Here is a 25,791-nt window from a genome sequence, read left to right as displayed (position 1 = left end):
AATGTGGGCCAGAGAATGGATGTTAAAGGAACAGTGGGATGAGAGGATCTACATCACCGTCTGATGGATTCAGCAGCCAGACGACACTTTGGCTTTTAGACTGGAAACAGGGAGAAACAACATCTACATATCTCACCATCATGGCTACAGCTCACTGATTAGCATGTAACATGTCCTCAGTTCAGACAGACAGAGAGAAGACATACTGTACAAATGAGCCGCTGCAGCCAGCAGATCAATAACTCAGCAGACAAACACAACTGTAAAACCAAACGCCTGTTTTCATACTGTGCTTCTGTGCAAATTAAAAAAAGAAAACAAACAAACAAAAAAAAAGATATGTGGTGTTAATTAGCGGTGCTGATGTGTTATTTTTGGACTGAGCCAGACGAGCTCATCCCCCCCCCCCCTCCCGTTTCCTGTCTTTGTGCTAAACTAGGCTAACTGCTCGGTGGCTGTAGCATCAGATTTGGCATTGAGTTATGAAAGTGATATTAGTCCTCTCATGTAATACTAGGCAACAGAGTGCAGATATATATTTCGGGAGCTTACAGCCTCCACTCTCAGCTGAGGTTCTGATATTTGAGGCTTTGAAGTCGAAGTTGTCAAATGTCACTCAGTTTCATGTCAAGTTCAAAAAGCTACGGCCACATTTCCCTCTCAGGCCGGGCTGCTGTGCTGTTCTCATGCAGCAGAGATTATGGTGACGTTACTGTTGACGCTTCCACTCAGTCTGTTGTGGATTTCAGCTCAAATATCTGCAGGTCAGGTCAGAAAGAAAACAGGATTCCTCAAAATACAGCACTGTGCAAAAGTTTTAGGCAGTGAAGTAAGAATGCTTACCCATCATGCAATACCATCAGTCTGGGCGTCTAGGTATTAACTATGAGGGTGGCCAACCTTTACTGCAGGTCCTTTTCTTTTACTCATTCAGTCATTTGAAAATGTAAAAGATGTGTCATCTGTAATGTTATGCCTTTTGGAGATCCTTTCATCTTCCACTTGATGAACTGTTCACATTAACAGACATTTTGACCAGGGGTGCCCAGACTTTTGCATGTTCAAGCCTAAAGAAGAACAAGAAGTCCTAGAAGTGATGTACTGGCCTCCACTGAGCCCTGATCTCACCATCATGGAGTCTGTTGGGTTTACATGAAGAGACAGAAGGATCTGAGGAGGCCGACATCCACACAAGATCTGTGGTTATTCTGCTATTCTGCCTGTGTGCAAGAACCTAGAAGAATTCATGCTGTTTTGAAGGCAGAGGGTGGGTCACAACAAATACTGATTTGATTTAGATTTCTCTTCTGTTCATTCACTGCATTTCACATCTGCCTAAAACTTTTGCACAGTACCGTATAACATGGTTTTAGCTACTGTAGAACATGGTTTTAGCTACTGTATAACATGGTTTTAGCTACTGTAGAACATGGTTTTAGCTACTGTAGAACATGGTTTTAGCGACTGTATAACATGGGCAACTGAAGGCACAGCTGGTGTGAATGTAACACAGTCAGTGAGAGCTGGTGGATGAACATGTAGAGAGAAACTGAAGAGGTACATGAAGGCCCAGCACAGAGCGGGGAGCGAGAGTCCAGGTCCTCATGCAGTCTGTGTTTGGAATAACAGAGCAGAGCATCTGCATCTTCCTCCAGTGTTTTTTTTCTGCTTCTTACTGATTATGTTATCAGAAGAACACCACGGTGGTCTTTCGATCATGACCTCAGCCTCCCAGAAGTCCTTTTGTGTTCTTCACACAGCCTCAGTCTACTCACTGAAGCTGAAGTTGAGTCCTGAGCTCTCAGTGATGGGGGAGGAGGGGCCCGCGCTGGACACCGCACTGGAGGGGATGCTGCCATCTGAACAAAAACCAAACAAACAGAAGATTCAGTCAATTATCTCTGTTGCTGAGAAACACAATGATCCCAGTGCACACAGCGATGTGCACAAACTGTACAAACATCTGACAACAGATCAGTTCTCTGCTACTAAATCCTCTGCTGAGCGGTGACGGAGGCATCCGGCTCATCCTCGCTGTTTGTGGGGGAACTGGCCTGTTGGTGCGTCATGTGGAGGGTTGTTAAATGAAATGAGGGGCCAGGGGTTATCAGGTTTAAAACACAGGAAAGCAACAGCACCATCCCCTCAGTACTTCATCCTCTGTTGCCATGGAGAACTTTGTGAAAACAGTTTTTTTGGGCTTGATGAATCCTCACATTTAAAGGACTTGTTTACCAGGACTGGGAGTATTTCAGGATCATGGAGCGATGAGGTGAAGATCTAAACCACTTTTCAATATGTCTGCTGTTTCCTCCTCCTCCTTCTTCATTGGTTTATTTATGAACACAAAACTCGTGAAACTATATGTATCTATAAAATAATTATCCACCTTTTTCTGAAAGTCAAAAACGTAAGCCGGTTTTGCTCTTCCGGTGGAATTTTATGTTTACGTTTCCATTGTTTCTGTAGTCGCAGTAAATGCATGGATTTTTTTTTCAATGAAAATCTGTAAAACGCATGGATCATCACACCAGCTTTTAACAATGGATATCACACAAATTGACATCCATGTTAAAAGCCAGCGTTAATAGATCCATGCCTTTACCGCAACTATGACAACGCCTGAAAACCATGGAAAATGTAAACGTACAATTCCACCAGAAATGACCATAGATGACGTTCGGAAACTTGTGGATTAGACTACGAAAACCAAACAAATTTTATTTTATAGCGATTATATACTTGCACAAATCTATTCATAGGTAGTGGAAAAACAAAGAAAAACTCCAAGGCACTCTCTTGAGTTAATAAAAATGCCTTTAATTACTCTGGCATTGTCACAATGACATGTTTCAAAATGACTACGATGCGTTTCGGCATCAAGCCGTCATCAGGGAGTCAAATGAAGGCTTGATGCTGATACAAAAAGGCATTTTTATTAACTCAAGAGAGTGCCTTGGAGTTTTTCTTTGTTTTTCCACATCCCTTGGATCCCTCTCCAAAGAGCACCTCTAGTTTGGAGAAAGGAGTCCACGTAGCGCTCCTCGTTTTGAACATTTTTCTATTCATAGGTAGCATTCAGATTTTGCCAATCTAACCTAACCCTAATCTTTTAAATTTTTTCCACACTGGACCTTTAAGTCAGTATGTATAATGATAATCTGGAAAGATATATTAAATATTATTACTGTATATTATTCTATTAAAGCAGAAGTAAGCGATCCGGTGGTTTTGGCTAACTTCCTGTCAGCCGATGGAGTTAGCAGTCCCCGCCCTCGTCCCTACGTCACCACATTCACGCGCATCCCTTGGCTGCACACACAGAGAGGACTGCCCCTTTATGCCGTTCTCTCTCCTCATTGGATAAAGGTTGTAGGATACAAGGAAAGTTTTCTCCTCGGCTCAGAGCAGAGCAGAGTGACTGACAGACCCGTGTTTCAGACCAAACACTCTATAGAAGTGACTGCTGTCGGAAGATATAACTATTTAAGACTTATATTAACACACATATTCAGCTTACTTCTGCTTTAATATATACCGTACATATTTTTAACTGAATGAATGAAATCACAGTGAGTGTGTGACGTAGTGTGGCTCTGTCCTTTAACTACAGGCAGCGCCACAGCAGCAGCAGAACAAGTGTCGTATTGAGGCAGCTCTAACCTGCTGCGCCCTGACTGGACGCTGCCTGATGAACCAGCCTGAACCGGCTCGATCTGGAGCAGGTACCGACGGGACAGAGAACAGACCGAGACCAGAACAGAGAGCTGAGGAGTCACCCGCAGTGAGCCCAGTGTCAATACAACACAATGCTGCTGGAAGGAGAGAGGGAAGGAAAAGAGAGATCTGAGAGCAGATCAACCAACAACAGCTGGAAGAGGATAAATTAATCACCTCACATCACAGCGCAGGGGGAGAAAAGAGAAAAACAGGCTGAAAGAAGGAGGAGAAGAGGAGGAGGAGGAGGATAACAACAATGAAAAGGATGGACTGGGCTGGTCCATTTTACTGGAGTTTATAACTGATCCCACAGGACGGTCACCACTGCTGCTGTTACTTAGCTCATCTGACAGTCTGGGGCCTTTTAGCTGCTTAATGTGTTTGATGAAATACAACTCACTGTGCTGAGTTCATGACAGTTATCTCAGGGTGCTGCTCAAAGTGACTGATCATCTATTAGACCAGTGGTTCCCAACCTGTTTGGTCTGGTTTGTCAGACCATGAGTTCAACCCTCACTCATCCGTGTTGGTGATTCTCCAATGGTGGCCATTTAAAACGTAACACAACTGACAATGAAATGAAAATCATTGTAGCATACGTATCATTTTAGTAATGGGCTTATGAGATAACCAGGAAGATTTACTTATGTTGAAAATAGATTCATCAGTGTTTCCACCCCCCCCCCCCCCTGCAATGTGCTGGTTGGGAATCACTGTATTAGCGGATGAATAGAAATCAATGATAGACAATTAATCCTTCAAGGAAAAGCTGACAGTTCAGTGCTGACCTTGTGAAGAGCAGGAACAAAAATCAATCCTGAATAAATAAATCAAATCAAGTCATTCATCAAACAAAAATGAGAAATATTTACTGGTTTCAGCTTCTCCCATTAGAGAGTCTGCTGCTTTTCTCCATTTAATATCATGATCTGATTTACTGGTGAGCATTGTAATATGTACTTTGTTTAAAGGTCCAGTGTGTAATAATTGTCAAGTTTTATTGGCAAAATCTGAATATATTACCCATGAATATATTTGTATAAGTGTATAATCGCTATAAAATAAAATCAATTTGGTATAGCCTTATAATTATTCTTTTATATGTAGCCTACATATAGCAAGGGTCTTGCTTTAGAGAGCGTCGCCGTGTTTGTACGACAGCCCAAACAGAGAATCCAGCCAACCAGAGAGCGTGTTTCACGTGCATAAATAAACCAATGAGGAAGAAGGCAGAAGGAAAGAAGAAGGAGGAGGAACCAGCAGACATATAAAATGGTTTAGATCTTCACCTCATCGCTCCATGCTCCTGAAATACCCCCAGTCCTGGAAAACAAGTTTTTTTGTCCTCGGAGGCCACCGTCACCTTAGAGCCAAATGGTCTAAACGAGGAGATGAATTTGTCTTGTTTTTTATAATGGTGCCTATAGACGCGGCTTCTATCTCTGTATTCTGTGTGTCAAATCATGTCTTTGAATATTTTAATATGTATACACTGTACATCATAACATTTGTTTTATTGGTTGATGTAGTAACCGATCACGTGAGCGTCATTCCCCTGCTCTCCCAATCAGAGAAGCAGGAACGCGTTTTAAACCCCCATTCACAAAATAGCTCTGTTTGCTCTGAAAAGGACTCCGGTCGACCTCATTAAAAAGCTTCAACTGACCGTCAGGATGACATTTGACCTTTGGATACAGAATGTTCTCGCTCCATCATTTTATCCTATTAATCTTATTTTTATAGTTTTAGTGTTTTACTTATTTAGCGAGGGGAAGAGGGGAAGGGAGGGAGAATAGGGAGAAAAAGTTTGCTCTGTTTCTTGCTTGTAAGAATGTCTTGTTTGATTTGCTGTAAATTGCAAACAAAAACTAATAAACACATGCTTAAAAAAAGTATGTTAGTGTTAAATTGCATGATAATTAGCATGGTGTATTTTGAAGTCACTGTGACTTTGACCTTTGACCACATTCACACATAAACGTGTTGCTCCTGTTGATGAAAATAGTTCACAGATTTAAGAGCAGAGTGATTTACTTGTTCTTCATTTATCTTGCACATCCTGCAGCATATTTCTCTCTTCACTAAAAATCAATACATCAGGCGAAAAAAGTAACAAACACATGATAAATAATAGATGTGATGGTTGGCTGCAGGCCCGGTCCTGAGCTGCGTTCAAGGACGGACAGGCTGCCTCTCAGCTGACGAGGGACAGAGGATGTGACCTTTGTGTTGGGACTCGGTCAGTATCTGTTACCACCAGGTCACAGGAGATAAATGAACGCCTCTCAGGTCACTGCTACAACCTTCAACATGAAGGTCACGCTGCCGGTGGGGGGGGGGGTGAGCGAGAGCCATTCATCTTCATGGAGGGTTTTGCTGAGCGGGCACAGTCTTCTCAGCATCAGTCTGCTTCTCAGCCCGGGATGAAAAGCCTCGTTCCAGACTCCCAGAGAGCGGGAGCTGCTTAGTGACCCCGGTCTATCATTGAGAGTCTTATCTTATTTTGATCTTAATATAACAGCCAGTGTCTGGCTTTAATCTTGGATGTATTTTATTTACTCATTTATCTATGACAATAACTGCATCTAAAAATATTCATTTAGCATTAAAGTCTTATGGGTGTTTAGTGCCACATGGAACAACTTTGTGACACACAGCTAAACTGATGTGCCAGATGGTTAGGGTGCAACACAGAACCATCTGGGAACTGGTTGTAAAGTGAAGATTTAAAGGCCCATGCTGTGCACTTTTCTCTGGGTTTATTTACCTGCTGATATCCCTAACAAGATGTATCATTGGTTTTGAGGACCTGTGATCTGCTTAATATCGTTCATACTGCCCCTTTATGTTGCCTCTTTCTGGAGCTCGAGCAGGCACAGGTCATTTGGCCAATCAGAAGAGAGAATGAGAACCTCTCCTCTGATTGGCTGACTGTTTTTGAGTGGCATGTGGTCGGGCCAATCACAGGCAAGTAGCTGAAACCTAAGCTGCATTTATAAAAATTGATAAAAACTGGTCGCGGTGGGCGGAGTTACCTTGTGTGTGACATCACAGAAAGGAGGAAGTGCTATCTGCTCGTCTTAAAGAGACAGTTCCTACAAATGGGCGGTGTGCGTTTCTCCGTTTATGACCAGTTTGATGCATGGGGCAGTATATACGTCTATCTACATACATCTATATCATCTATATACGAGGCCCAGAGACCTCCCCAAGCACCAAAAAATAACCAAAATCACATTTTTCATGCCATGGGGCCTTTAAAAGATGATATATGGCAGGAGAGCGCTGGAGAGGAAACGCAACACAACAACACAACAACACAACAACACAACAACACAACAACACAGCCACTGGACCTGGGTTCTGGGTTGATCTCTAAGGAACTACGTATATCGGGCAGTCACCTATCAGAGTAAATGAATTCAGGTCATAAGGACGTAAAGATGTAGAGAAGACTCACGCCATCGAGGCTGACTGGGCGGCCGGAGCGACGTCTCCGATCCAGAGGAGGACAGAGGCTGCTGGGGGCTGTACAGGGACGTCTGGCTCTGGGAGTCGAACAGGCCGGACAGAGCTGGAGCAGAGACACACACATCACAGTCAACCTCCACATGGCAGATATCCAAGCTGGTTTTACTTAAAGGGATATTTCAACATTTTGGCAAATTCGCCCATTGCCATAATCCCTATAGTTTTAGGAGTAGGTTTGTTACCTTCAATTGTCGGTGCAAGCTGTTTTTAGATCGGCGGAGCAGAGATACGAGCTGCTCAGTAACGTTACAGAAGCATATGGTGTTTCCGGATTTCCCTCATCAAACTCCAAAGCGCTTTCATGGACAAGTTGTGACCTGCACATTCACCACGCTATGAGATAATAACTGAACGTTACGAGACAGAGTTGTTTTAGAGGGAAATGCGTAGCCGGAACTACATCCCAGACACGGCTGCTGGGCGGAGTGATTTCAAAAACGCAAGTAGTTCAGAGTATTTGCTTCATGTGTTGTAATTATATGTAATTATTTCATAGCGTGGTGATTGTGCAGGCCACAACTTGTCAATGGGAGTGTTTTGGAGTTGTTGGATTGTGTATTTGATGAGTCTGACGAGGGAAACCCAGAAATACCAGCAGCTTGTATCTCTGCCCCACTGATCTAAAAACAGCTTGCACCTACAATTAAAAGGTAACAAACCTACTCCTAAAACTATAGAGATTATGGTAATGGGGGAATTTGCCAAAACGTTGAACTATCCCTTTAATTGTCTATTCCACTTAAATCAGTTCAATACTACAGGAATATTTCAGGGCAATTTAAGAACAGAACTGGACATATTCAAACAGCCATCATCCAAATACTTTGTGGTTTGTAGTCTTGAGCCTCTGATTACAGGCTTCACATGATGACACGTCCCAGCATCAGGAGAATAACAGTCAAGAAGACAGTTTGTTTTAAAATATATCCTTGATGCCGTGTGTTCAAGATCACTGTCTTAAAACCAGGGACTGATCAATCTATTAAACAACCACAAAGACACATTGTATTTTTCCCCAGACGCAGTGTATAGATAGAAAAAAGCAACATAGAAAATGAGTCAATGTCTGAATTTCTCAGTGTTTGCACTTTACAAGCACATTGAAAGAGACCGCTGATACAGTACATCAATAACTATTCTAATCTTCTCATTTTAATTTGCCTGTGGTTGGGACAAAAACTCAGCTTCAGTTACAGTTTGTGTTTAAATTCATTAATTTGGTGATGTTTATAATTAATGTACTGTAGCCTCCCAGTGACTTCATTTATCTGCATTTCATATCCAATGCAGAGCTGCATCTTGTGCTACATTCAAACCCTGTGCTGTCATGTACATGATGATGCACTCTAAGCATCTTTACACTCAGTGATCAGGCTCCAGCTGTGTGTTTTATGTTTTTAATGTTGAAGTGCTACTTAAGTGATTTTATTTTATCAATATATTTAACCTGTTCCTGATTTCTCAGTCTCTGTGGTAGGCTACTGGTACTTGCTGGGGGAACAGTATTTCATTTGTTCTGTATGTATGTGCCTGAGTAATGACAAATAAAGAAATCTTGAATCTTGAAAACAACTAAACAATGAAAACAAATAGGTAGCCATACAGTATGTAGTATATGTTGTAAACCTACCTTTCATGGTTTTGGCGTGTGTCTCGCTGCTGCTCTCACACACCCTGTTGAGGAACTCGTCCACCTGCTTCAGTGACAGCGAGTTGTGCAGCGTCTCCAGTGGGTAGATGGAGGGCACCATGGAGCAGCCTTCAAACCCTGCAGCACAGACACCACACACACACAGACAGACGGACAGCTGATCGTACCACTTCTCCATCAGACCCAAACAAGTGGACGAGCAGTTACAGCTCTCTGTGCATGTCGGCTGGTCACTCTCTCAGCGCAGCGGCCGCTTTTATTGGTTAACTAGCCACACAGACCTTTAGGCAGCTCTAAGATCTACACTTAGTCTGGCTGCTACAGACACCGTGAGTCAAGTAGTCAGATATATGTCAGCAGACATATAATATGGCTGATGTTAACTGGTTAATTCTTTAGTTAGTGAGACCATATCAACAAGTGTCATTAATGTCAAATTAAATGATGTGCACCAGCTCCCTCTAATTCCCATGGAAGATTAATCTGTGTCTGTATCATGTTGTGTCAGTGGCACAGTGGACAAACTGTCAAAGTCTGAGGTCAGACTTCAGACTCATATTGGAAGTGATGGAATTATGATAGCGTGGTGATTGTGGTGATTTACACTAATCAGCCATAAAACTCTGACCACCTGTCTAATATTGTGTTGGTCCCTTTTGCTGCATTGTGTATCCTGACAGCTTCCTATCAGAAGCAGCAGTCTGAGCAACAGTATCTGGTCTGTTGGATGGGAGCACACAGGTCAGCCTTCTCTCCCCACGTGTATCAATGAGCCTGTGGCCGCTTCACCACTGTTCCTTCCCTGGACCAACTGTTGATAGACCCTGACCACTGCAGACCGGGAACAGCCCACAAGATGAGAGACCCAGTCGTCCCTGGAGAACTGGATCACATCCTTACACTGAACATTTTTCCTGCTTCTAACACATCAACTTTGAGGACAACATGTTCACCTGCTGCCTAATAAACAGTATATCCCACCACTAACAGGAGCCATGATGAAGTGTTACTCAGTGTTGTTCACTTCACCAGTCAGTGCTCAGGATGTTCGGCCTGATCGGTGTCTGACTTTGTTCACTGATTCAATTTTAGATGTTAATTATCTCAAAAGACGAACTCTATATTGCACACATGGGGACAGATGATGCATAATGGTGAGTCATCAAGTTTAAGTGACCAACAGCTGCTCACTGTTGTCATAGTGACTGTCAGTTGTACATAGTTGTCATGTATGATGATTAAATAGTGTTTTATGTCAGGGGATGATGGAAATGGAAAGCCGCCAACAGTAATGGACCATCAGGAGGCAAAAACAGTGAATCTACACTGTAAAAAAAAGAAATCTTGGGAAAATGGAAAATACTTACTTTAATCTATTTTTTTTTGTAAATTTGAATATCTGTTTTAAAAAAAATGGGATCACAGAACAGCAATAATTTGAGCTGCCATAAACTCAATGATGAACAGAGCCACATGATCCTTAGGATCAACTGTAGGAAAATGAATCAGCCACAACCTCATGAAAGAGCTATGTAGAGTTTTGGGGATTTATGAGGACATACATATATCCATCCATGCACTTCATTTTCCCTCTACGTTGCTGAGAAACAACAACTGAACACGGCAAGCTGACAAAGTGCAAACACAGTCCAGTAAAACTCATGATGGAGTCACTCGATGGATGGAGATGGACACGTTGAGTTCATCCGTCTCCTCAGAGAACATGCTGCTCAGCCTCACGTCTCCATGACTACTGTGTTACCGCTACAGATTTGCTCCACGGCTGTTGTCTCATCTAACCACACAAGCACGACGGACTGCAGTCAACTGCACATCAGCCAATATGAATGTCCACGCTTCATAATTAGTTGACTGTTAATGTTTCTCACGGGATCATTCATGTGACCCTTCATGGACGAAATATGTAAATGATTGTGAACGCTTGTTTTGCTCAGCTTGTAAATACGTCTACATGACATTTCATTGCCAGCCAGATGTGTGACACACCACAGCACAGTGAGTCAGGTCTCAGAGGGAGGATACTTCCAACAGCTGCTTTATAAGGAGACATATTCTGCCCTTTTCCACAAATTAAAATAGTTCCCAGATGTCTTAAAGGCATGTGTGTGACATGCTTTGGTCAAAATACCCCAAGGATCAAACATCACAGCTCTTTTCATCCTCTCAAAACAGCCCTGTTCAGAACGGCTGGTTTCAGTGCCTGTCCCTTTAAATGCAAATGAACCACTGCTTGCCCCGCCCCTTCTACTGGTACCAGGTAGGGGTGGGGCTATGCAAATTCGAAAGCTAGTAACATCACTGGAAGACAACTGAGGGAACAGCTTGTAAAACCACATGGATTTTTTGTCAATTCTCACATTTTGGGGGCTGGAAGGCAAAACAAACACCTAAATATATGTTAAAGAGCCTTCAAAATGTGATATAATGTAACCTTTAACAGTTTTTTGATAGATTCATGGAGAAACACTGTTCATTCTCTAACAACTGCTCAGTCTTCTCCTACTGGATTTTGGCCAAAGCTGCTTTGTTCACTTGGCCAAGCCAAGATCGCTGTTCAACACGAAAAGTCTTTTTGCCAAAGCTTTGATGACAAAAAGGAAACTAACAGTTACATCTCATTTTGCTTCAGTTGATGTTATAGAGCCTCAAGAGGAAGTCTGTTGGATCAGTAGATGAGTATCTTTAGGTTTACTACACCACATTTCTCCTCCTCTCTACCTGTTTATTCTGACATGTCTAATGAAGCAGGAGCTGCACAGAAACACCAACTGGATGGCATTCATCATATTTCCCTCCTCAGCGTTGCTGCAGTCTCTTCATGTGGATATTAAATTCAGCTCACACACTAGATGCAGTGGGAGCAGAAAAACACTCAAGCTACACTGCACCATAAATCCAGCTACTTGCCAAGGCAGGCAGACAGAGAAAAGGAGGACAGGAAATAACAATGATCCTTGAAAGAGTAAAAAGACATCGAGCCAGAGAGATGTCAATCGACTGGCTCCTCTAGCAAAACATCTGCAACTTATTTCAGTCATCTCTGCAAATGATGAGCTCTGTGAGGGATGCACAGCACACCAAGGCATGTCCCAGAAGCACTTTATAAAGCCAGCAAACCGCTTAATTAGCCAATTAAAATGAGGGATAAGATGATGACCCAAATCTCTCAGACACTCACATATCTGCCACCTGGCCACGAAGCACATTGTGTAAAAAACACTAGGTGAGACACCCAGTACCCAACCTTGACTGTGCGAAGGCCAAATGGATGCCATCAACACCTCTCCACTCTCCAGTCGCCACACGGAGCTCATTACTGAACAAATGTCCCAGTTCAAACCGTTCCTCCAGATGGAAGATGCACACAGCGCAGTTACACAAGACTCAAACTCTTCTTCCACAGAAGAGTTTGTCTCGCTGTTCATCAAATGTGCACCCAGCATGCATGGAGAGCAATTAGTCCTGTTTGTGCAGACTTGCATTTAGAAAGACAATACAAAAACTGACATGGGTTTTCTCACTATTATGTGAACACAGCAGAAGATGCTCTAACTTACTTTCCACTGTGACTTCAAATCAGCATAAGGAGAAGATTCATCTCAGGCTGCTTCTCTCCTGACAACATCATGTCCTGTCAGAGAGATCTACAGTGCACTCTTCTCTTTTACCAGTGTGCACACACAGGCTGCATGTCTGTGCAGGTTCTACATTAAAGGGATAGTTCACCCAAAATTCAAATTTCACTCATTATCTACTCACCCTCATATCGACTTAGGGCTGGGAGAAGTTTCAGAGTCCTCCGTGCCTTATCTGAGTTACAGCGGGGCTCCGTGCAGCACTGCATGTCCATATGACGGTTGCAAACGGAGCTCACTTTTCTTCGTCCAAAAAGACACACCAAAAAAAGTCCAAATACGGAGGACTCTGAAACTTCTCCCAGCCCTAAGTCGACATGAGGGTGAGTAGATAATGAGTGAAATTAGAATTTTGGGTGAACTATCCCTTTAATCAACACATAACAACTGCTGTTTCAGGGGGATTTTAAGTATGATGAGGTAAACGGACACCTCTGAAAAGCTTTGAGGACCACCGTTAAAGGGATAGTTCAACATTTTGGCATATTTGCCTATTGCCATAATCCCGTAGCAGTAGGTTCATCACCTTTAATTATCGGTGCATGTTGTTTTGAGATCAGTGGGGCAGAGACGTGAGCTGCTAAGTGAACACAATGGAGGTGAACAGTATTGTCCCCTGTCCCTCCAAACCGATCAAATACACAATCCAACAACTCCAAAACGCTCTGAATATTCGCCACACTATGAAATAATAATGTAAACAGACACATCCCAGACACGGCTGCTGGGCGGAGTGATTTCAAAAGTGCAAGTAGTTCTGAGTATTTGCTTCATGTGTCGAAATGTTACATATTTATACATGATTATTTCATAGTGTGGTGAATGTGCAGGTCACAACTTGTCCACCAGAGTGTTTTAGAGTTGTTGGATTGTGTATTTGATGAATTGATGATGGACAGGGGACAATGTACCATTCACCTCCATTGTGTTCACTGAGCAGCTCACGTCTCTGCCCCGCTGATCTCAAAACAACATGCACCGATAATTAAAGGTAATGAACCTACTGCTATGACTATAGGGATTATGGCAATAGGACAATTTGCCAACTATCCCTTTAACCCTCTGGCTGTCATGCAAACAACACAGAGACACAGGTTTCCAGTTTGGCATGGGATGGAGCAGGGCTGGAACGATCAGGCAGAAATAAGAGGAAAAGGGATGAATGCACAGACGCAAACCAAAGCCGGAAAAACGAGCAACGGGTTCACAAAGGCAGTCGATGCGAAGCTCAGCTGGCACCGGCTGCGTCCCGCTCGCTTCAAATGGGTGAAGGGGGCTAGAGGATTCTGGGAGCTGACCATGGAGGGGTTCTGGGAGCTGCTGACCAGACATCAGCCAAGTCTTGAGGAGGCGGAGGTGGTAGGGGCAGTGATGCAGGTGGTGGGCCAGGGCCCCGTCCACAGCCAGAGGGGCAAACCCCAGCGGGGCCGGCTCGGCGGGAAGCCCCTCCAGCAGCTGGACCACATGGAGCTGGTCTTTGGGCTCTGAGGGGGCGAGAGGCAGAGGAGGGACAGAGGAAGAGACACAGAGACGACAGTGGAGCAGCAGAGACAGGAGCACAGAGCTGTGACCTGACTGCGTCTGTAAAGAGTGCAGTTTCATCAATACACGCTGTGACCTTTAAGTTATGAATGACTCAGACCAACCATGAACACTGCTGCAGCCACGCACACAGCCACACACACACTCACAGCAGACACACACACACACACACACACACACACAGCAGACACACACACACACACACACACACACACAGCAGACACACACACACCACTCCAGCCTGCTCATTTCAAAGCAAACTCAATTTAAGAGCCCGACGTCAGATAAAGACAGCAGCAGCAGCCAATAATCCATGACACGGTCAATGAATAAACATCAGACACACAACAAGTGAGTCATCAATAATATTATTCAAGGACAAAATAATCCAAATTATTTCAGAAAAAAACAGTGACATCCCATAATCCGCAGGCCTTTTTTTTTTCAAATAACATCATGATGATGAAACAAAGGTGGTGAAAAGGGGAAGTTGTGATAAACTGCATTGCTGACAGGTCAAAAGGTCGACTACCCCGAGGACCAGAGCTGTTACCACATCCTCCATGTATGAGCCACTCAGCCGAGGTGATAAACCTCACAAACCTGCCTTTAACTGAGCTTTGGCCACTTGTTCTCAGCAGAAACAACCTGCTAAAGCAACACCGACAGCTGCTAACATCTGGTTCTGGCTCTGAGTCAATGTGTCAGACGACCCCTGTGCTACTGTAGGATCACATGGGATTTGTCCTGCTGGGCCGTGTCTGGGCTACTGTACCTACCTCAACCCTCAACATCAACATCTCCTAACAGGAGTTATGGCCCCGTGCTGTGCAGCAGCTCTTCATCAGTGAGCTCATCTGTGAACAATCTCCCGTGCACAGCATCACACTGTGTTCATCAAACTGCAGCTTTAAAAAAGATATAAGACATAACCTTGGAGTTACGCTTGTGAAATTTCCCAACAACTCCTGTTTCCAAAAGAAAACTTTGCATCAATCTCATTGGCTGACAAACAAGCTCACTATGAAAAACCAGAAAACTGCTCATTAACTGGTGGACCTAAGATTTATTTGTTCAATAGTTAGACATTGCTGGTCTGTTGCTGTATGAGTGGATCGCTGTGTGCACAACACACTCACTATCTAGTAGAAAGAGAAGATTCCTTAAAATATGGAGACACAACTAACAATATTTTCAACTAATTGAAAAATTGAAATGATGAAAAATGATATTGAAATATGTTACCAAAAAGGTGATATGGTCTATCTTGTTCGGTTTGGCCAACAGTCCAAAACCAAACACATTCAAGTTACAATGAGATAAAAGTGGTTTGCATTTTACTTGACTTATTGTTTCAGCTCCAGTAAATAATAAGAAATGATGAAAAGCTTCTTGGGAAATGGCACTAATTTGATAAAATAAACTGAATTAAATTCACATGATCCAACAAGATCGCTTAAAATTCAACTCCACATTGAATCCACACTGTGGGGGGGGGGCTTTTTGCTCAATGTCTTGTCAACAGTTTCAACTTTCAACTGAGAAACGAAAACAACTGTCATTGCCCCAGGTGCTAGAAAATGAGGCCGAACACACAACACACAACACATCTTTATCCTGCTGGGAGCTACAGGTGAGGTGAACACCAACCAATGATTAAAGAAACACAATAATCAAGATACATGGTGATGAATTCCTCATTCTCTTGTTGAACGGCAGCTCACGTACATTTTAAGGAGCAAACCTAAACCCAACCCCCTGAAAAAGTTGTTTTTCCTGATGTCCAGTGGTTTAACCTCTCACCTTGCTGCAGTGATGTGGAGGTGGGATCAGTGCACCATGACGACACTGCCGGGTGGAGCTACAGGTACAGGAGAGGACGTTTGTCTGACCACACCCACCAGTGATTTAACGTGGAAACTTTCAACAGTGGAAGACTATTTGACAGAGTGGTTCTGAATTACTCCTTTAGTTTGTGTCCAGAGCTGAGAAATTAACAGAATAAATGATTTAAAATGAAGAAAAGGTGCAAGAGAGGACGTGTTGTGATGTGTGCACAGATTGTCTTCGTGTGGGAATATATCTTGAGGAGGGAGATATATTGCACACAAGGAACATATACTTCCATACTGTGAAGAAACAGTGAGATCAGAGAGGCAAATTATCAAATGCAGGCAGAGCAGGTGGTGTTAGAGGTGAGGGCCAAAAACAACACAAGGTACAAACACCGAGGGTGTGTGGAGAAACAGAAACTGGTGAGGAGAATTTGTAATTCCTGGAGACGTTTAATGTAATTAACGCAGTCAAACGTCAAACCCCCAACAACAGAAAACACAGGAGATGTTTTCCCACAAAAAAGGTCATGCAAGATAACAAAGAAAACTGGAGGAGTGTCGAAATGAACTTAAATACAGACATACCATTAGTCGGATGCCTGGCAAACGACACAGAAAATCTCTTTACTGCCGGCATAGAGAACAGCTCTGAGGAGATAAGAAAGGTAACGGGTATTACTGGGACTGCTGGAACCTGCGTCTACCTCGTTGCCTGTTTGTCTGTGTTAACATGAGTGGGGGGAAAATGAAGAGAGAAAAACAGAGAGAAAAAAAAGACTCGGCCTGTCCATTCATCACTGTCTGTCTGCCAACCAACATGCGTGAAGAGGAGAGTCGTCTCTGGGTAAACTGAGAGGAGAGGAGAGAGGCTATCAGAGGAAGTGAAGGGGAAGGTTATGGGATGGACAGAGGAAATGATGGATGTTTTGGTTGAATAATAAACATGCATGGAGGAGTGATGATGAGTCCTAATCTGAAGGGCGATACTCTGACAGGAAACAATCTGAGAATCCACTTTACCTTTCCTGTTTGTCCTCGGCCCTAAGAGCTGCTTCATGACTTTCTGTTTTGGCTACGAAGCAGCAGACTGACATTCTGTGACTTACTGAAAGTTGATATGATCTCACTACAAACATGAAGCTACAGACAGCAGCTGGTTAGTTTAGCTTAGCTTAGCATAAAGCTTCAAAACAGAAGGACACATTGCTTCTTGCTTAAATCATATACAGAAATGACATCATGTTTCTGACGACCTAACAAATAAATCTAATGTGATTCTTCTGTGATTAGCTCTGTTTTTGGTCTCCAACTTCTGAGGAAAATATCTGAATATATCTTTACAGTACCTGCTATCTGCCTCACTATGTGACAGCCAACCGATATACACTATACACATGCAGGTAGTCGTATGTCCTTGGAGTGGATCAAACCAGTAGAAGTTGCAGCAGGAAAACCCAAATGATGGGATGAAGGATGGAGGTCCATGGAGAGGGGAGCTGAGGGTCGGGTGATGGCTCTCTGTGGTTTCATTTCATATTAAAGTTGTCAATGGAATCCATTGTTAATATGACTGTATCTGTATAAATGAACTGAATTAAACAAAAGATGTGTTTCTGCCACTTTAAGTTGAAATAGTAACTACGCACACTTGACAAAGCCTAATGAAAAACTGACGCTTAAATTTAATCATAACCTCTTCAGTAAACCTTTAATTTACAGGCTATTACGGTAATTACGTAATAATGTCAAGAAATAACAAGTAATTGCGTAGTAATGTCAAGAAACAGCCTAGAAATAATAGTCAGTTTCATAGTAATGTCATGTTTTTCATAAAGGCAAAAGATTACACATGCTTTTCATGCTTTGAATTTTTCTCCACCAAGTCCTTGTAATTGACCGATATTTCTGGATTATTTCGACACGATCAATCCATATTTCTTGGTGTTATTTCTCGACATTACTATGAAATTGACCGTTATTTCCAGGCTATTTCTAGACATTATGATACTTGTTATTTCTTGACATTATCACGTAATTACCGGCCTGTATATTAAGGGGTTATGCTGCGTCCACATGGAGTCCGGTAAACGGCAGACGGCATGCTGGACTCCATGTCTACAGCGGCAAATATCGTTGTTTGAAATGCTGATTGCAAGAATATCCACTTTTGTATAATGGCGTTGAATTACATTAAATAAAAGTATGTAAAATCGATGCAAAAGAGGACATCTGGAACATGAGGAGTGATGCCATATGACAGTGCTGTGGGGTTGCAGCAAACATAAACATGTTGGCATTCAAAGCTTTGCTTTCAAACCGGGACTGAATTCCCTTCAGGTCTCCAGCAGCCACAGGATGAGGTTTTGTCCTGAAGCAGCCTTCTCCTCCTTTAAATGAGCAGCGTAGAACCGAACCCTCACCTGTCGCTCACAGAGCAGCACATACCGTGATCTAAGGAAACTGAGAGAGCGAGGCACCGGTGTGCAGCCTTGCAGTCAGAGTGACACCCAGTGGACAGACTCAACACCTCGGTTTCCTGCTGTCAGACCTGCAGTGGGAGGAAAACTCCCTGCAGGTCCTCAACGTGCAGATCCATATGGATACATGTCTTTTACCAGTAAAATGAACTGCTGCTGATGGTTCATCTTTGGAGGCAACTAAACAAACGTGTTTAGTTGTCCAACATAGATATTTAGGATAATTAAATGTCACATTAGGATCCCTGGCGGCTGTGGAAACTATTTGCTTGTACTCACCGTTGGTAACATAAGACTGAGGAGAAAGGGCAAGTAGAGAGAAGGAGGCTGGGGATTATGTAAAGGTGGATTATTGGGTCTTGAAAATAGATCTGCTCCAAATAACAGGCTGAGTTTCTTAATGTGTGGATTACCATAAATTGTGATTACTAAGAAAAGCCAGCCTTCTGGCTTCCAGACACGAAAAAAAATTACTTTGCTTCATTACAAAATGTAACTCCCTGAGAGAGGATACCGTTCAACAACATGCACAGAGAGCATTCCAGCACATCCAGACCCAAGCAGAGGGCGGTGTGATCAGTGAGCAGTCATGCTGATGTGGAAAATACTGATCACTGATAATGTCACACAGTCAAAATATGCAAAGTAGCATGCCCAGCCTCGGCTGCACAGACAGTCTCCCTGTCGTCAAGTGAGTGCCACTGGCATGCACACTGGAAGGTAAATCACTCAGAAAGGTGATGCAACAGTTTGAAATTGCTGGTTTGTTTTGGGAAAGGGAGTGAGAGGAAAGGGAGCTTTGATTCAAAAACCAGTGACAATACTGAATGGCCCCAGAAACAAAAACAAAAAAAATCAAAGGTAGGGGAAGCTTAAAGAAACAAAAAAAGAAGAGGGAAAAAAAGGAAGATATTTTAAAGCCAGAAGGAAAAAGAAACAAAAAAACACCCGCCTTAGGGAGGAGGAAAGCCAGCGGTGTGAACGTACCGAACATGCCAATCTGGCATGGCAGGCTGCCGGGGGACAGAGGCGGCTTTCGGTGGTGGTGGTGGTGCGTGCGGACGTACTCCCGCAGGTTGGGGGCGCTACAGGACACGCCGAGGGCAGAGGCACTGAAGAGGCCAGAGCAGAGCGAGCCTGTGTGAGGAGGAGCCAGGGTGGGAGGTGTGTGGGGTGAGGGGTGAGGGGATGGGTGGAGGTGTGATGGGTGAGGATTAGTTTCTCATTACACACCATGCCATTACTGTTCAAACTGTTGCTATGGGCAGTTTTTGACATGAGTGGGTGTACATCTTACGTCCTGATGTACACCTGGATGAAAACCTTGTAAGTACAGTTTGAATAACTTTCATATTCTCATCTCATTAAAAAAATAAAATATATATATATAAAATGGACATTCTGAAAACAAGATTATTCCTACAGATGATGACATGAAAGCTACAAGGTTTTCACAATATAGACATGCATACACCTGTGGGTGTGTGTGGGTGCATGCATATCTATATACCCACATGGTGCATACAGAACACATGTGTTTTGTATGCAAAGAGCAGCAGAAGTGTGATAAACAGGCCAAGCAAGTGGGACTGTCTCAGACCCCTGTTGAGCACAAACCATGTGAAGTTGCACTTATTGCTGCCACAACAAAACCAAGTGCAGACTATAAATTCTTTTGATAAATAATAAAAGGGCATCAGTGCTGAGTCTGTGCCTCACTCCCTTGTTCTATAAAGAGCGTGAAGGTATGAAAATCAGCTCAGTGAGGTCGTCCCCGACACCTGCTGCTTCCGTCTGTGCCCTGAGCGCTCCAACAGAGAGGGATCACTCAGCAGCCTCACACTTACTATACATAACAAACCAGCAGGCTGCGCTCACGAGGACGCCCACAGGCTTTAGAAGGAGCTATTCTGATGTCTTGTAAACACAGAGTTAGCTGCTACTTTCACATCTGTGATAACGGAGCTCTGGCTGATTGGATGATTAACACATTTAAGGAGAAGGAGCAAAACAACAACACTGTCCTTTTGCACTTTTGCCTGCTCTTGTTTGTGATTTCACTTGATCACATCTGAGATCCTCTAAATGTTTAATATTTTTAAAGGGATAGTTCAACATTTTGGCAAATTTGCCTATTGCCATAATCCCTATAGTCCTCGGAGTAGGTTCATTGCCTTTAATCGTCTGTGCAAGCTGTTTTAGATCGGCGGGGCAGAGACCCGAGCTGCCCAGCTAACGCAATGAATGCAACTCATCAAATACACAATCCAACAACTCCAAAACGCTCTTGTGGAGAAGTTGTGACCTGCACATTCACCACGCTATAAAATAATCATGTAACATTATGAGAGGAGGTTGTTTTCAAGGCAAATGTGTAGCGGGAACTACATTCCAGACACGGCTGCTGGGCGGAGTGATTTAAAAAACATAAGTATTTCAAGTATATGCTTCATATATATGTTATTTCATAGCGTGGCGAATGTGTAGGTTATAATTTCTTCACAAGAGCGTTTTGGCGTTGTTGGATAGTGCATTGGATGAGTTTTGAGGGAAAGGCCAAAGTACTGATTCGTGAGCAGCTCGCGTCTCTGCCCCGCCAATCTAGAAACAGCTTGCACTGACAATTAAAGGCAATCGGCCAATTTACCAAAATGTTGAATTATCCCTTTTAAGGTATTGATTGTGCAAACAGTAGAACTACCTTCTTCTACAATGTTCTGATGTAAAACTTATGTAAAATCTTGGTAAAATAGAATACTGGATGATTCATTTCTCTCTTTTGCTTGAACAAATATGATGCGATTTTTAAAGCACATCATCATATCTGTTTGGTACCATCGAGCTACAGACTTCAGACTCTCAGTGAAGAGCACATAACAAGACTGTTGAGACAAAGTGACTCTGCTCTCCGTTCCTTTCTCATATTCAAAGTTTTATGGTTTTGTCCACACGTCTTGATTTAGCTGCCGACCTTCCATGCATGTGTGAGTGTCACCATGTTAGCGGGTTGTTGGAGGTTGCACGCCCTTGGGAGCTGAACATACAACTACACAAGAGTCCTTCAAGCGTCTTTTTAGAGGAGGACGGTTCTATCATAAAAGGAATTCATTAGATCAAGTGTGTGTTGATTTGTTTAAGATGTTACCAGACCCGCACTCGAAACCCCCACATTACTTTTAAAATAGTTTATGGATTTTTATGCAAGATCTATTCTTCTGCAATTATCTGAATACTGTCTCTCATAATAATGCTGCTGCTGTGATCATATGAAGCGTGGTTGGATTCCTGTGCAGACCTCAGAGCTAACGGACAGAAGTACCTACAGAATGTTCACTATGTTGTCACCTTATCACCTGGCCCGGGGTACCGGTACCTCTTTCGACACCAGAAGTCCTGCAGTTGGCTGTGATCACAACTCTCCCCACTGACCTCTTGCCTACATAGTTTGAAGTTTGATCCTGCTTGGCTGCTGCTAAGCTAAGCCCGGGGTGGGAGCTATGTGACCATCAGAGAGCGAGGGAGAGGGGGAGAGGGGGAGAGGGGGAGGGGGGGGGGTGGAAAGAAAAGAGAGGAAAAGAAAAATAGACAAAGAAATGCAGGACACACGGAGAGAGGTGGAGAGGTGGTGGTGGGGGAGGGGGGGGTGAGGGAGAAGTCACAGTCAGGGCTTATGAGGAGGAAGAGGATTTGTGATGACAGCTGGAGATAAATGTGATGTGAGGTCGGGTCAGTGTGCCTCTTGGTATAAAAACTCTCTCCCACACACACATACAGGACACAGGTCTGACACACACACACACACACACACACACACACACACACACACACACACACACACCAGAAATGAGGTGCCCACCTAAGCCACTGGTTGCTTTGATCTCAGGAGACTGGCGTGAACAGGAGGGGAAGAGTCGGTGCGACGTGCAGCCTTTGGTGGACTGGGTGGGAGAGGTCTCAGAGAGGACCTGAGTGGGGCCATGGAGACCAGGGGTTAAGACTCATATGATCACCGCAGTAAGTCAGCGGCCTCGTGTCTCCCATTCATTTAAACACAAACAATTTTAAAGGGATAGTTCAACTTTTTTTTGAAGTGGGGTTGTATGAGCTACAGATGCCCATTAAGTACATGAGATGTAGTAGAAAGGTCTTCTACTGCATCAAATGTACTTAATGGGCATCTGTAGCTCATACAACCCCACTTCAAAAAAGCTGAATTATCCCTTTAAGAGAAGAACAAAAACAATTGCACAAACTCTGAACTGAAGACACTACACTTAACATTAATAACACTACATACACCAACAGTACAGTCTGGTACCTCCATTGAGCCAGTCTTTCGGTTGCGAATCATGGGAGATCGTCGCTGGATGTTGATTGGTTCTGAAATAGGAAGTGCCTGGTCTGGCTGGTCCTGGCTGAGGTCCTCCAGACTACCCTGATTAGGCTTTTTGTCTTGATTCTGTTTTTGTCAAAGAACAAAAACACAGGTCAGAAATATATTCATGTCCATCAACACACAAAAACTGGATGATTAAAAACAACCTGACTGATAATGCAACAACGCATATTTGTGTGTTTCTGTTATCTTGACATGAGTGTAGATGAACATGACAGCTGTGGCTCAGGAGTAGGTGGTCCACTAACCATCACAGTTACTCCAATGCTGTTTAATTAAAGGGATATTCTGGTGCAAGTTTAACCCATGGTCTAACACACTGTGACACTGAGTAAGACCCCCCCTCTAGAGATCAAGTTTGTCAACCGCTAGCTTCTCTAGTTTAACTTCAGCAAAGACCGCACCATAGCAAAAACACTGCTGTCGACTCCTCCACCAGCAAACCGCCATCAAAGAAGCCACTCACAGCCACAGATAATGTTCAGAACAGCACCAAACTTCAGCAACAGTACAAACAGGGTCCCAGTCTATAATACGAGGCATCGAACATCTGTTAGCTTTGCCTGGTTTCTATTGAAAAGAGATGAAAACAAAACTCACCCACTCTCCTCCAGCTGCTTGCTAGTTGTGGTAAAGCCCTGACGAGTCGACTACCGAATGCATCAGTGTTCCTCTCTGTCTTCCCTCTCTGTTTCTAACAACTAGCGAGTGTTGACAGGGAAATGAACGGGGTTGAGTTGCTCAAACTATCACAGTCATCAAAGCGTGCTGCATTTTTGGGACTAAACATCACTGGACTCCTTACTTTTCTACTGCACTTGGTAATCAACTTGTTAGGGCTTCTGCTTTAATAGCAAGCGGCCGGATGAGAGTTTTGTTTTCGTCACTTTTCAATAGAAACCAGTCAAAGCTAACAGGTGTTTGATGCCTCATATTATGAACATTGAACATTATGAACATTATTTGTGGCTATGAGTGGCTTTTTTGATGGTTGTTTGCTGGTGGAGGAATCAACAGTAGTGTTTGTTAAAGTTGCTACAACTAGAGAAGGTTGGGAAACTTGATCTCTGGAGGGGGGGATCTAACTTGGTGTCATGGCGTGTGTAAAACTTACGCTGGAATATCCCTTTAAGGTAAAAATCTTGCATAGTTCCCCTTTAAGTTTTCTCGGGCAACATACTGAGCCCCAGATTGTTCCTTCTGGCTGTGTATGAGTCCATGCACAGATTCAGTGTATAAATAGAAGTGATTGGTTGGATGTGGTAAGTACTGTTACGTGATTTGGGTGGATGCGAAGACTAGAAAAGTGGTACAGTCCATGCCATTGTCAATATCTATGTTTCAACACAACCAACCTAATTTCCAAGATCATATTGTGTCATAAATGATAACAATAATCTGATGACCCATTAGTTTACAGTAGAAGCATCACGTGCTCAAGTGCTGCTGTGATGTATTGTCATAGTGTTCAACAGTCACCACAATATAACAGCCCACACACCAGAGTGCACAATATAAAGGTTTTATTGTAGTGACAAAGGCCTGTGTAACTGTAGTTAGAGACATGAGAGTTGTGCCAGCAAGAGCTCACTAACTTTTCAATTTAACTTCCTACCAATAAGGCATCTAACTTCTGAATGTAATTATGCAACACCAACAAACTTCGTGTTCATGTAAGCAGAGAGAGGAACAGGCAAAATCTCTAGTGTTTATATTTCATAATTAACAATTAATCAACTCGGGGACCCCAGGAGAGCTCGTTATCTCTTTAAAATAGAACCGCACAACTAAATGTGACCAAAAAGAAATAAAATTAAGTTGGAGCGATGGGCAGGAAACCCTTGTGGCAAATAAAATACAGACATGACTGGGCCGGCTAAACCAATTATCTCATTCCAGATACTGTTCCTCTCTGTTGCGCAACTTAACATATGAAAAAAAAAACACGCTCACATACCTCAGAAGAGGCTGGTCTGAAGCCGAAGCCAAGAGGTACGTTCTCCTCATCCTCACATCCTTTGACTCCTGGACTGAAGTGAAGCTCAACATGGAAACGCTCCTCTGAGGAGGGGTCCTGTTCACCACACACACACACATACAAAGGCATAAAGAGTCTATTCATTTTACTGACCGATTGTGAATAAGAAAGACATTTGTAACCCCAGTAAAGCAGCTTCCTGCAGGCCGACCTTGTTGTTGTCTTCGTACAGCATGATGACTATCTGGGTCATGTAGTTGAGTTCAGTCACAGCACTCAGATAGTCCATCGCCTGTTTCCACTGCTGGTCCTTCTCATCCTGATACACACAATATGCTGCTGTAAGACATGGGCCTGGATATACCAACAGTAAGCTAATAATGGTTTTGAATTATACTGAATATCTGCACAACTCAACACAACAAAAGTTACTACACCATCTATCACAAAGACAAATAATCACATATTCTGCTTTTCAGCAACTGATCCATAGAGATAATTGCAGTTTTAACTTTATGGCAGGCAGGGGTTGGTCAGGTGATTAAGTATTAGAGACGGATCATTTCTAAAGACGTTAGATTACTTTCTATTGTGGTGTTTCACAGTGTGTGATCTAAACAGCTGCCTGACTGTCTGGTATGAACTCTAACAGTAAACAGTAACTGTATAAGACACTGTTTTATCTGTTTTATCTTCTTTTATCTTCTGTTGCCAGTTGGTGTGTTGGCTCTGATATCGAGTGAACTGATTTGCCTGTGAGTTTAAAGCTGTGTGTATGAGCTGGGTAAGATGCAAGGAAATTGCCCTACTTGGAATTAATTACACTGTGTGAACCTGCATCTGAACCATCCCACCCAGTAGCCCTCAGCTGATACATTCATTATAGCCACCAAATTGACTTCAACTCCAAAAAAAATGTGTCGATCCTTTATGGACATGAACCCATTTGCAACTGGTGCAACTCTAATATAAAATTCAATTTGTGGATGTTCTTCTATTTGTTGA

At 43.1% G+C, this 25,791-nt stretch overlaps 1 protein-coding gene across 9 annotated transcripts in view; it reads right to left on the bottom strand.

Annotated features, from left to right (window-relative positions):
* Positions 1-1,681: 1,681 nt before the first annotated feature.
* ppip5k1b (diphosphoinositol pentakisphosphate kinase 1b) overlaps positions 1,682-25,791 on the bottom strand; it is a 60,621-nt gene continuing 36,511 nt past the window's right edge. For 2 of the 9 annotated variants that reach the window (XM_085778477.1, XM_085778476.1), the window contains 9 exons: positions 24,998-25,105; positions 24,766-24,882; positions 22,731-22,871; positions 22,269-22,377; positions 19,400-19,549; positions 16,521-16,583; positions 8,882-9,019; positions 7,181-7,294; positions 1,682-1,859 (listed from right to left, as the gene is read on the bottom strand). In XM_085778477.1, coding sequence (XP_085634603.1) covers positions 1,768-1,859; positions 7,181-7,294; positions 8,882-9,019; positions 16,521-16,583; positions 19,400-19,549; positions 22,269-22,377; positions 22,731-22,871; positions 24,766-24,882; positions 24,998-25,105 — 1,032 coding nt within the window. In that variant the 3' untranslated portion in view covers positions 1,682-1,767. The remainder of the gene's footprint in view (positions 1,860-7,180; positions 7,295-8,881; positions 9,020-16,520; positions 16,584-19,399; positions 19,550-22,268; positions 22,378-22,730; positions 22,872-24,765; positions 24,883-24,997; positions 25,106-25,791) is intronic. The other 7 variants (XM_085778479.1, XM_085778478.1, XM_085778481.1 and 4 more) reach the window with 4 other exon arrangements.

This window comes from Trachurus japonicus, chromosome 6 (genome assembly GCF_045865225.1).
Source record: "Trachurus japonicus isolate A0001 chromosome 6, Traja_1.0".
Lineage (NCBI taxonomy): Eukaryota > Metazoa > Chordata > Actinopteri > Carangiformes > Carangidae > Trachurus > Trachurus japonicus.
The sequence above is the reverse complement of the archived record's forward strand: the minus strand, read 5'-3'. Positions and strand labels throughout refer to the sequence as shown.